General features: G+C 36.7%; 1 protein-coding gene across 21 annotated transcripts in view; it reads right to left on the bottom strand.

Moving 5' to 3' along the window:
• Nedd4l (NEDD4 like E3 ubiquitin protein ligase) overlaps positions 1-12,992 on the bottom strand; it is a 353,886-nt gene that overhangs the window by 148,351 nt on the left and 192,543 nt on the right. For 17 of the 21 annotated variants that reach the window (XM_004858402.4, XM_087189046.1, XM_004858400.4 and 14 more), the window contains 3 exons: positions 7,303-7,384; positions 4,830-4,868; positions 2,439-2,492 (listed from right to left, as the gene is read on the bottom strand). In XM_004858402.4, coding sequence (XP_004858459.1) covers positions 2,439-2,492; positions 4,830-4,868; positions 7,303-7,384 — 175 coding nt within the window. Of the gene's footprint in view, positions 1-2,438; positions 2,493-4,829; positions 4,869-6,176; positions 6,697-7,302; positions 7,385-12,992 lie in introns of those variants that run through there. The other 4 variants (XM_087189016.1, XM_087189012.1, XM_021239246.2 and 1 more) reach the window with 3 other exon arrangements.

Raw genomic sequence — 12,992 nt, forward strand, 5'->3', positions numbered from 1 at the left:
CCAGTCCACTAAGAGTGACACAAAGTTTATTTTAAAATCAGCAAAGCAGGACTTTGTCCATAGTTCTAGAATAGAGGGTGTGGTGGATTAACCCTGTGTTTACATAAATCCAAACCTGTTTTCTAAAACCATGAGTTCTGAATGCCAAAAATAACCTCTGTGAGAAATGAAAGCTAGTTTGCTTAATGCTAGAACTTCCAAGTACTACTATAGTCACGCATTCTCTTTGCTGGATTAACAGCCAACAAAGAGAAAAGTCACTACCAGCAGCATTCTTTGCATAGTAAAAACACTGCAGATGGCCTGGGGCAAAGCTAAGTATTAATATTATAAAGTGAGATTGTTCAGATAAAGTGTGTATTCATACTGGCATTCTTAAAAGCTTTGCATTCAAAGCTCTTTTTGGTTTGGAAATATAGTTTCCGATCCAAGGCAATGTCATCTTGACTATAGTCAATATTCTAGATCATGGAAATGGGAAGCTTTTTTTTTTTTTTTTCCAAACAAGAGTGATTGCTCTTAGTAAAAGAAAATTAAATGATGAACTTAAACCCATGAAACAAGAAGCAATTTTTCTTCATTTGTGACCCCTTTTTTCATCTTAGAGAATTATTTTTGTTTTGTTTTGTTTTTTGGTACCAGGGATCGAACCCAGGTCCTTGCACTTACGAGGCAGGCGGCTGAACCACTGAGCTAAATCCCCAGCCCCATCTTAGAGAATTATTACACTTAATAAATCAGAGAAAATGGATGAATCTCTGGAGGCCTCTACATCTGCAGCCACTTACGCTTTACTAACCCTAAATATTCCTGATTCACTTTACTGGGTAAGATAAAAGAGCAAGAACTGTACCCTCAGCATAATCTCTCATTCTCAAGAAAGTGACTTCAGATCCTAGAGTGCTGGAGCACCCTTCTAAATCTAAGCAACTTAGGAGGCCAGAGGCAGGAATATCGAAAGTTCAAGTCCAGCCTGGGCAAATTAGCTCAACCTTTTATCAAAACCAACATAAAAAGGGCTGGCTAGGAGTGTAACTCAATGGTACAGCACTTGCTAGTACACACAGCACCTTGGGTTCATCTCCAGTACCAGGAAGAAAAAATTGTAAAAAGTAACCTTATAAAAAGGACTTAGTTGCTAAATGCTACTAATTATCACTCCCTAAGGTACAAAATGTCCAGTTAACTGCAAAGCCACCAGGATCCCCCCTTTTTTTAACCCTTATTTTTAATAAGAAAAAATATTAGGATGGTAGGCCAGAATCTGTTAGTTTTCTATTTTGGAGAATAACCCCAAGCATGCTGGATTAAGTATATTCTCAAATTCCACACTAAGGTTTAAAAGTTCTGCCTATTCCAAAGAACTGACTTGAGATAGAAGAGACAGAGGTTAGCCCAAGGCCCGAGGCCCGAGGCATGTCCTGTGACTGATGTGTTTAATTTATAAAGGTTCTAGACTGGGGTTCTCTCTTCTCTAAGGAGAAGAAGTAACATAACTTGTGTTTTAAGGCTCTTCCTGATGATGTATTCTGTTAACCTCAAGCTATTAAAAAAAGAAAAATTGGGGTTTCAGCTGGGAGTGGTGCAGCACACCTATAATCCTAGCTACTTGGGAGGGTGAGGCAAGGCCAGCCTAGGCAACTTAGTCAGACTGTATCAAAATTTTAAAATGTTTAAAAGGGCTGGAGATGTAGCTCAGGGTTAAAGCACTTGTTAGTGTGTGTAGGGCCCTGGGTTTGATCCACAGTATTTAAAAAAAAGAAAGTTTCAGTTGAATTCTGTAGAAAGAAGGTTAATAAGAATATTCCTTCTAATCAATCAATGTATTTAAGTCTGTTGTTGTTTGTTTGCAGTCTTGGTATGTAACCAGAGCTTTGCACATGCTAGGCAAGCACTCTACCCCTGAGCTAAGTCCCCAGCCCTATCTTCCCTTCTAAAAGTATTTACAAAGGATCTCTTTTGAGAAGGTACCACTTTTAAAATACAGCTTAACTTTACCTGCTAACTATGGGTTCACTTTTTTCTATATATTGTTAGATTTTCATTTTCCCAGAGAGAATTACCATAGATCTGCTACTGGATGCATCACAGAAGTAAAGTCTGGTTTATATTTAAAATCCCCCGTTGGTTTATGTGCCTGATGGCATCTTTATAGATCTGCCTATTGTTCTAATTTCATAAAACCAGAACATAAGCATTCTGGCTGAGACTATCATCAGTAACTTTCAATAATCTTAACTGAAATAAAAATATACATTCATATTCAAATAAATTTTCCATGTTAGCAAACACAATATTTTTAGAATGATAAACTTTAGTAGAGGGACAAAAGTAGTCCTCTCTTTGAGCATGTACAATGAAAGGACAGAGGTTGGCAGGTTCAGCCCTAAAAATTCAATGTTTAAGACATGAAGCAAAATTCAAAAACAAGGACTCACCAATCTGTTTTCGTCAAATACTTCAAACAGGAGCCTGTGATTTGATGGGTTTACCTAGAAGGAACATAAATATTATTTCATAAATGAACAGGATTCATTGGAAAAGCAAAATAAGGGACAGAAAGAATAAAATCATGCTTGTATAATAGACCCAACTCAACTGTACAATAGGAATAATTAACTTAATTTTCTGGAAATTCTGCATCTCCTAAATAAAATTTGCTATTATTGATATCTCTATTATTCTACCTCTAATATTTAGGTATATCAGAAAAGGTTAAAGCCCTTAACTATATTACTAGAATAAGAAAGGATAATCCCAAAGAACTTTCAAGAGTTAATCTATACTACAAATAGGCATCCTCATATCATACCTTCACATAGGCCCCTGCCAGAGAAAACTCCCTAGGCCTACTATTGCTACTATTAATAATGATAAAAATAATTAAGAAAATACTAAAAGTAGCCATCCATCATTATGATTTTTTTAGGCATTATCTCCTTGTTAAAGATCAACAATGCTTGATCTTATTTAATCCTTACAGAAACTGTAATGTGCTGCTATCACCTCAATTTCAGACATGAAGAACTGAGACTATGGGAGTGAAGAAACTTCCCTGGAGCACACAGCAAGAGTGTTGGGCAGCCAGGATGTGCACAAGTTCCGGCCTGCTGCCCTCCAGGGCCTATCCTATGAACCATCAGAGAGAACCAGAAATTTGCTCCCAGTTCTAGCAATGTGGGGCTAGTGTCAGAACTAATAGGCTTTCAATGGTTTTCCCTTCTTTCTCTTTATCAAAACGTTACTGAGTTGGTCCATGTATCATCACCCAGACTCAGGTACCTTAACAACCAACTGCATGGGACATGTAAACGTTCTCATTTATATTACTGCATGTAAATCAGGGAAATGAGCCTTCAACTAAGAATTTCCCTTCCCTACATGAGAAACAAGGAACCCAGGGAGATTGAGATTCTTCAGTGGCTTTTTTAGGTTCATAAAGGCTATAAACGGGTAAAGCCAGAGATGTGACCCAGGTCTACGTTGAAGGGTTGTGCTGCTGACTAAGTAACACATCCACAGGATGCAGCACGTAGTTAACACCACAAAGATTTGTACAAAAAATAAAGAGATCTTAAAAAAAAAAAATAGAATTTAAATATGTCCATAGCCAATAATCATTGAAAAAGTTTTGGGTGTACTAAAATTCACCCAAATGTGGTTCAAATGAATGGAAAGTAAATAATGTGGCACTCCACAAGAACCTGTATTTGAGAGTTAATGAGGGGCCAGCCACATCTCTTAGTTCCCAATCACTTTTCAGTTCTTCATGGAGTAATTTAAAATACATCTGGTGAAGGCTGAACATAGGATCTACCAAGCATTAAAATATGAGTGCCATATTTCAGCTCTGAAAATAATAAAATACAGGTGCAAGATATGGTTATCCAAGTGTGAAGCACAAAAAATGCTATCACAATTGAAAAGAAGTGGGGACCAATTACAAGGGGCCTAATGGTGATATTGTTCTTTGGGAATGTGCATTAATACAAAGATCTAATGTGGAGCATTTCTGGAGGAGAGCAGTTTTGAATAGCACAGTTTTACAATTAAAATTTTCTCATTTTAAAGAGAAAAACCTTTTTCTTTTAATTAAATAGCTGAGCAGTTTAATATTTTCAGGACTTTGGTAACAAAAAACAGCAACAATCACAAAAGCTCACTGAGCAAAAATCCCAGCTATTTTACAGAATTTACCCATTTTTATATATAGCTGTTGTAGATAAAATTATAACATTAAGGAAAATTTACCTTATTGAGTGGCATTTAAATTCTGAAAATAACTTTATAATACACACACACATACACATATGATGTCTGAAAAACACAATTTCTGCCCTAAACTGGGATGTAATTGGTAGTTTTTCTTTTTTTCCTCTCTCGCTCTTGGGTGCTGGAGGATTGAACCCTGAGCTGTGTGCATGACAGGCAAGTGCTGCCACTGAACTACATCTCCAGACCCATAACAGGTAATGTTTAATGCTTCCTTTAAACATATTTCTCCCACTGCTTCACTCTACCTCTAAAATAATCCATAATCCTTATCACATAAAAATAAACTGTTTAATTTATATTTTCTTATTTTTAAAATAAAAGTTCGAGTTGAAAAGACAAAATATAGTATTTGGATAACTTTCTTTTTATTTCCCCAAAACACCCTCCCCCCAGTCTTTCAACATTTGGGACAAATTAGAAAGCTACCTAAAGATTTCTCACCTTCAAAGGAATCTCCCATTTAAAAAATATTACAGCTTTCCTCACTATGAATTTACTGTGATATAACAATCTAGATATCAATAATGATTATTAGCAAAAAATAAAAAACTTACTCTAAAATAAAATTCTTCATTCCACTTTGGGTTCAGCGTCTGGAAGAGAAATTATCTTGTGATATCTTTTATAGCCTTGGAAACTAACAGTTACTAGTGCAATACAGTCTTTGTATTTGTTTAAACATTTTTCTTGATAAAAAAGATTTTTAAAGTGGTAATAAAAGCAGCAGTTAGTCAATAATTTGAGACTATTGTATAAACCAAGTACATGGGGAAGGAGTGCATTTAAAAAACAGATGATTCATAGATATGAAACCATAAATTGCATGCTAACACCAGAAGGAACAACACCAGAGACTTACAATCAGGAAAATATAAAAATTTCCCTCAAGAATTTAGCACTGATACGAGTATTCTATGAAGAAGGAAATGAACTTTGTTGACTTTACCTGCTACAAATCTGTTTTGGAGAGCAATGAAGTGGGGGAAAGCTGAAAGTGTTCAATCTTTATATACATGTTGACATTTGAAAAACATAAAAACAATATTGATGATCAGATTTTATACAAAGGAAAAAGGAAAAAAAAAAAAAACCTCTGCTGAGTATAACCAAAAAGAAACGAATTTTTTTCTTTCCCCCAGATAACCAGGTTAAGGAATACTTATCTATTTATCCTTCAATCTTCCTCCTCCATATACCCATCTATTCACCTGTCCATCCATTTCTTTGTCAATCTATTTAAATACACATCTTGGAAGAACATGGTGAGGTTACTTTTGTCTTTAGTAAACAAAAGAAGGACTGCCCAGCATTCTTCAAAACTAAGATGAAGCACATTCTACGAATAACACATATATGTATTTTTTGCACTTCCACAGGCGTAATACTCATATAAAAACACTCATCTTAAACACTACAGGTAAAATTTTTGAGACTGAAAAATCATCATCTCATCCACAGCTATAGGTCAAAATGATATCTGCCTTTATGAGACTATTCCTTTTAACAGGATAAAGCAAAAAAAAATTAAAAATAAAAATTACCACAGCATCATAAAAATACAAAACATATAACAGTGAACTGGCATTTAAGCAAATCAGCACTTTTCCCACCAACAAAACCACAGGGAATTCAATCCTAAAAAACTAGGGTTTCATAGTTTTGAATGTGAATGGAGCCATGATGGCAATGCTGCAGAGGAGGAGCAGGGAGCAAAAGCCTGGGGTCAGGGAGGGAGCTGCAGACTGCCTTGTCCTGGCAGCAGCTTCCTGGAGGGCAGCTCGAAGGAAATACACAGGGCAATGGCAGGCAAAGGAAGCCAACAACAATAAGAGACCACAAAATGAATGTCACAGCGCCACAAGGAGAGGAAGATGACAGCGGTGCAGCACAGATATACTAACCAGGAGGCTGGCTGCCTAGAGAACGGAGCAACACCCTCCACCGGTCCAGGGGAGGGAGAAGGAGGACCTCCCCTTGGAAGGACACACATGGCGATATTTCTAGTCACCGCCTGGGGTCCGGCTTCGTGGCTCCAATCCAGCAGGTGACACCAGGACCCCCAGCTGCCTTCCCTGAGAGGTGGCCTGCTCCACTGGTAACAGGAGTGACAGCGCTAACACGGGGAACAATGGCCTCCCTCTTCGGCAGGCATCCTCCCACTAATCACAACACTGGCCTCTGTTTGCAAAACAGACTTTTAATGCCAGTCTCAATGCCAGGCGGAGGACACAGTCCATTATTGTTCCCTACACAAAATGACCTGACCAAAGATCGGGGACGTTGGCACGGCAGCAGGGGAGTTGTATTTTTAAAGCAATCATGCTTCCCAGGAAATGTGTATCAACGTTAGACTATCTAACCACCTCTCCAGAGGTGGGGAGGAAAAATAATAATAACCCACAAATCATTTTAAAACACAGATAAAAACAATACTTTTGTTAGAGTGCATGTATTTTCAATACCTCCTTGAAATATTAAAAAAAATATTTATATATGTATATAAAAACATGATGACAGGCGAATTAAGAAATATTATGGAAATCAAATTTTAATGAAATGATGTACATAAAACTTAAGAAAGTAAAACATACACATACATATAGTTTTTTTTAGCATGTTATACGCGCTTTCACACAGCTAAAGCAAGTATTTTGCTTCCTTTGATAACACTGTTTTGTGTGTCTACCAATTCCACAAACAACTCCAATAAATGCATTTTAAATTATTATAAATTTCATTATGAAGAATAGCAATTCAACAGCAATGAATTTTTATTTTGCTGTATTCTTTGTAAGAAAAATTACCACTTGTAATAAGTCTTAGTTTCAGAATATCATTTTTATAGTCATTTAACAAAAACCAGAATTGCTATTTCAGGTTAATATGGAAAAGAGTCGGTCTATGGAGAAATTTTGGATTTACTACTAGCATCTTATCCGTAAAATACAATTTCTAAAAGCACAAACTCATAATTTTATTGGATTAAATTATGACTTAAATGAAATTTCATAAAGATGAACAACCTACCTTTTTAATTGTTTTTGTCTGTACCAAAGCAAGTTCTCGATTCTCATCTGCTACGTACAGTGAGAGTTTCACATATGGATCACTGCAAGAAAATATTTCAGATTTAATAGAATTATACTTTTCATTAAAAAGAAAGCCAAACCTAAGTGAAAATGTAAACCATCTATTAATGTACCAACTCATATTAATTCCATAAGCTAAGCAATAACATTTTAACATTTTGACAAGTCCATATGGTCTAAAAAAGTTTCTATCAGCCAGAGCTAATATTTATTTAAAAGAAAAAAGGAACTAATATTCTAACTTTAAAGAAAATTTTTCTTCTAATTAATTCAAAATCATTAATCTGCCATCATTTTTTCTAAACAGATTCTGAAAAGATAAAGATTATTGAGAGACATACAAAATTTGTAAAATTTACATTGGTAAAATTTAGCTAGAAAATTTAGTCTACATCTTGTAATCTTATTTACACTGTGAGTAAAAATTGTTTTTCTTCTAGTAGAAAGTATAGCAACAATTGTTCATCTAAACCAAGACCTACTATCTTACAAGTACAACAAAAATGAAACAAAAACCTCAAAAAACTAAAGCCCAGAAAGTCAAGATTACACAGTTACAGATTTGAGAAAAGTCTACATCTAAAATTCTAGGTTTCCTGACTATAACTCCCCCAAATCCTTAATTATTAAATCCTTTAAAAATCCTTAATTATTAAATCCTTTAATAATGACTTTCTTGAAAAACTGAAATCTTTGAGCAAGATATATATTGAAAGGTTTACTTGGTGTGGACTATCTACAAAGAGTTTAAGTCCATACATGCTTTCTAACATTGCTAACCCTGGTGTAGTTCAAATTGTCATGGGGGGGAGGGGGAGACAGTAAACAAGTTTCACAATAGAGATTCTGAACAATCATAGAATCATAGAAAGGCTTCTTATATACCCAATAGCCCATTTTCACTCATCTAATTTTATATATATATCTATCTATCTATCTGACAATTTATCACTATCAACTCATCATATTAGCTTCATGCCAATGCAAGAGCTACACTTTAAGTGACTATACCACATCTACTGACCCTTATTTTGCGATTTTTAGACTGTTTTCAAAGATAACAAGAGTACTTTAAAATGCTGACTATATTAATTTCTGTTTGCTATCTCAAACAATAAATATGCCATGAATTTCTTTATGAAAGAAATGCATATTGGTAGTTACAGACTACAATCAATATTGAAAAATCACAAGTTATAAAAGCCACTGAAAATAGTACACAGAAAAAAGTATTAGTCAATTTTGCCTTTAGTTCATAAACTATAAACCTTGACTTGGTTCAAGAACATCTATCCAGATGCATCCACTTCTTCTTATCTGGACACTCTTAGATTCAAGGAAAGATGGGCCAAGAGCCACATCTAGGAACCTAAGATCTGGGACAGGAGGCAAAGTCACTTCTCAGGCCTTAGCATATCAGAACCACATAAAGAAGAATGTGGTTAAAACACAGATCTCTGAGGTCCCATGTCCAAGACTGTATTGTGCAGTGGCACCCCAGAATTTGTATTTTTAGCAGTTCCCAGTTATGCTGAGGCACCTGATCTCAGAAACCCAACTGAAAAATCACTATTGTAGATAGTATTTGATGAATATTATGTTGCTATAGAAATTAAATTTTCTACTTTAGGCACCAAGCTATTGCTAAAATGAAACCTCAAGGCAACCTCAAGAACAGGGTATGCCCTAAAAGTACATGCATAAACACACACAAACACATGCATGCCTGCATGTACACATACATACACACACTCAATTCTCACATTATAGGGAATATCATAAGCTCTGCCATTAACTCTAGTTTTTATGTCCCTCAGATATCATGTCTGCTGGCTACTATATAACTGCAATAAGGAGCTATGCTTTCATTTTAATAAGCATCCACATTCTTCCACTGGTCATTTATTCCCCTCACTTTGTAATCCCTGAATATCTCACAAACGGACACATGCCCTTGGGGGTGTGGAACAATGCCTCCCAGCTGTAAGGAGGAAGGAATGTCTGAGTACACAATGTTTCCAAAGCTAACCCAGGTAAGTACTAGGGTATGATCAACCCTATGAAAGGGTGACCAAAAAACTTCCTAGAAGGAAATATGGCCTGAAGAGAGTAACAAAGGCCAAAGTGCAGGAGGCAGCTAAAGGTCAGGAGGCCATAAGCTCAAGAGGAGGGGAAACAGTGGCCCAGATATAGCTCTTGAGATCTTCCTCTTTTTCTGCTGGGACTTAATTCTTCAGGCTGTTTATGAATGAAATGGGAATGACAATTCCTAAGTCAGAGTTATTATAAGGAACAGAGAAAATTATGTACTAACACTAATACCCAGAGTACATGTACCCATAAATGACAGCCATGATACATAATTGATATTCTCTTCTTTCTTCTCTGAGGAGACATTTGGGATTCTCTAGTTGCTTCTTTTTACTCCCTACTTCTGCTTTGATTGTTGATTTGATTTGACACTGATTTACCACACAGTACAAAGCTGGGTGCTAGCCAACTACAGTTTGCTAACTAGTAATGATGCTTCCTCATTATTCATATATGTGGAAGCTTTCTGGAGATCTGAGTGGGGTGTTCAACGGCCATCATTATAATTCACTCCTGGCACCTAGTTAGTGTCTGGTGTTCGGTACAACTCAGGGCTAACACTGATATGACTAAGAAAGAAGGTGAATGCTAAGACAATGTGGATCAGAAGAAAATTCTAGGCATCACGTTCTTCCTTCTAGCCTTTCCAAGGAGACAATAAACTAGTACTAGGATTCAAACACTTTCTGTTTACTGAGTGCCTACCACATGGCAGTCAAGGAGACAAGAGTCAGAAATAGAAGACACTGTCCCTGGCTATTTGAATGGAGCACAAAGAAATGAAATGAAGAAGTGACAAAATATGCCAAGAACCTACGAATACAAGGGTCAGAAGCAGGAGTCCCTGACCTTGTGCAAGCCAGAGTTACCTGGAATCTGGGCTCCTGGCCTCAACCTAGACCTGCTTATCTACTCTGATCAAGTGTCCTAGATGATTTCTATACCCTGACCCATCTGGGCACCACTGCTAGAGAGGAGTCTGAGAGAACAGGCCAAGCTCAGGTGAAAGGATTCCAGGCAGAAAGATCAGAAACAAAGGCCCAGCGATAGAATGGAGCTGGGATTCTGAACATTGAAGTATAGATGGGCTGCAGTGTGGAAGGCTTAGGGGAAACAGGCAGTCTGGGCTCAGACCACAAGGAGGCAGGCATCCCCAGAGGGCCTCAAATATTGGCTCCTTTGGCTAGACAGGGGCAAACTCACGCAGTTTCTCTGTGCCTGTTTTACCATCTATGTAATGGGGATAATGGCAGTAGTTCCCTTATAAGGAGATTGCTGGGGAGATTAAAATTACAATAGTATTTGACATATAATGAGTCTTTAATAATGTTAGCAGCTGCCATCATTTCCATCTTTGTGAGATTGTAAAAATATAGATTTGTGGTTAGATTAGTTACAAGAAGATAAAACAGCAGGTAAAGAACCCAGTAGGAAGGTATCTGCATCAAATGAGAACGATTTAAACAGAAGTGGCAAGGATCAGTAAAAAAGGACTGAGAGCTCACCCAAAGGTGGCCCCTAAAGAACTGGGTGGCTGATTGAATGCTGTAAGTATGTAGGTTTGGAGAAGAGTGGTGGTCCATGTAACCTCTAGGTCTCAGTCTCTTGAAAAATTGTCACTTTACAAGGGCACCTTGGATCTTTTGCTCTATGTCCATTGTGATGTGTGTGCATGTAAATGCACCTAAAAGGATCTTACATGGCTCAGTACTTTTTGGTAGTATACAAAGTCAAGAAGAAAAAATACTGAAGATACTCAGGCTATTACTGATTAGCCAGACATCTCATCTATACACAAAAGATTACATCTGATTAGAAAAACAGTTGATGTTACTTTATCTTAGTGATAGAAGACATACAAGCAAATTATAGTGAGTTTAACAGATGAAAACATACACAGGAAAATATTCACAAGGTCTGCTCTCTCATGAAAGTTACCAAGAAATCTTGGTCAAAAATCTATTCTGATTTTGCAAAACTTCCAAGAGAAGAGCTTTTAACTGTCTTTCATTCTCAACCTGGACCCCAGTACTGAAAATGTGGGGCCTCTGCTCTGGTCATCGCTAATAGAGGGACTGCAGGCCCGCACTGACCTCAACTGGCTTTAAAGAATTCAAGAGATGCAATTTTACTCAAGATCTCATTCTGTGGAGACTGCCATTAAGTGAAGATTGTGCTGACAAGGTCATTTCTCAGGGACGGCTGCTCGGGAGCCTTTCCTTCTAGGTTTGCCCTGTTGCTCCACTTTCCAGATACACCAAGCAAGTACAGCCAGTCCTGACATGATACTAACAGAGTAATGCCTGACCAACTCCATTTGATATGCTAAAGTGTTCGGCATTCTTTAGCACCTGTTATTTATTCATTTTGGTCAAAATAAATAGTCTTTGCTGAGATCCACATATTTGCAAGGGGCAGGGCAGGGAGATGGAAGGCAGGAGCCGCCTCTAACCGGCCAAGTGTTGAAGTTGGATCACATTTAGACTGGGTTGCAGTAACTCTGCCTTGTCTACCAGCTATACGGTGTCCTTTCAGGAAGCTTGGACACCAAAAGAATGCTGAGAAAGACCTGTCTCCTGAGGGAGCGTCAGACCACACCTGAAGGAACTGCCATTCTTCCCTGTGAAAGGAATGTGCTCAGTACTGTGGAAGGGAGCCTGACAAAAGGTTGTGTCTGGTTCCCCAACAGCAGTACATTACACATACATCAAACTGATTTTCACTATCTGACATACTGAGACTTACCCAACCAGAGAAAGTTTCACCGAGAAACCTGTATTGCTAAACGACAATTTGTTTTGTTGAAGGTTTCCTCATTCTTTTATCCATTTTTACTATTATCATTAGTGTTACATAAATTACTTAGATCTTCAATAAACAACACTTAGAAAATACTTTCAAGTAAGGGAAAAAATACCTAGAAAGCATGAAAAGGAGTAAAACTTAGGAACACATGCAATAATACTGAATCTGAAGTTTTTAATCTAAGAAATTATCTAAGATTGAAAAAAATGTAACACATTCTAAAGAGAAGATACATTATAATATTCCTACTGAACAAATTATTACAAGATTTCTGGAAAGTAATATGGCAGAAGTATCAAGGGTATTGAAAGAGATGATGCCCTTTAATTCATCAAATCTAGTCCAGAAAATTAATCCCACAGAAATAATCATAGAGGTGGGTAAATATTTATCGTTAAAATGCTCATTACAGCATCATATACAAAACATAAACTAGAAACAACCTTCTAGTCCAATAGGGAAGCGATTAAATGATGGTATAATCATATGCTACAATATTACAAACCATTAACATCATATTTTCAAAGAATATTTTAAAATGAGAGGCAAATTATAGTATGACATTAAGGAATAAGCAGAATCTAAAAATTCTGCCAGCTCTTTCCGTATAGATATATATACATGTACGTATGTATATATGTAATTAAGCAAAATAAAACTAAAAAGTTAATAATAGTCATTCTATCTGGATAAACTTATGAATTACATTTATTTTCTCCTTTACGGTTTTAA

The sequence above is a fragment of the Heterocephalus glaber genome, unplaced genomic scaffold (genome assembly GCF_053883595.1).
Source record: "Heterocephalus glaber isolate CG9 unplaced genomic scaffold, H.glaber_assembly_v1.0 deba00000331, whole genome shotgun sequence".
Lineage (NCBI taxonomy): Eukaryota > Metazoa > Chordata > Mammalia > Rodentia > Bathyergidae > Heterocephalus > Heterocephalus glaber.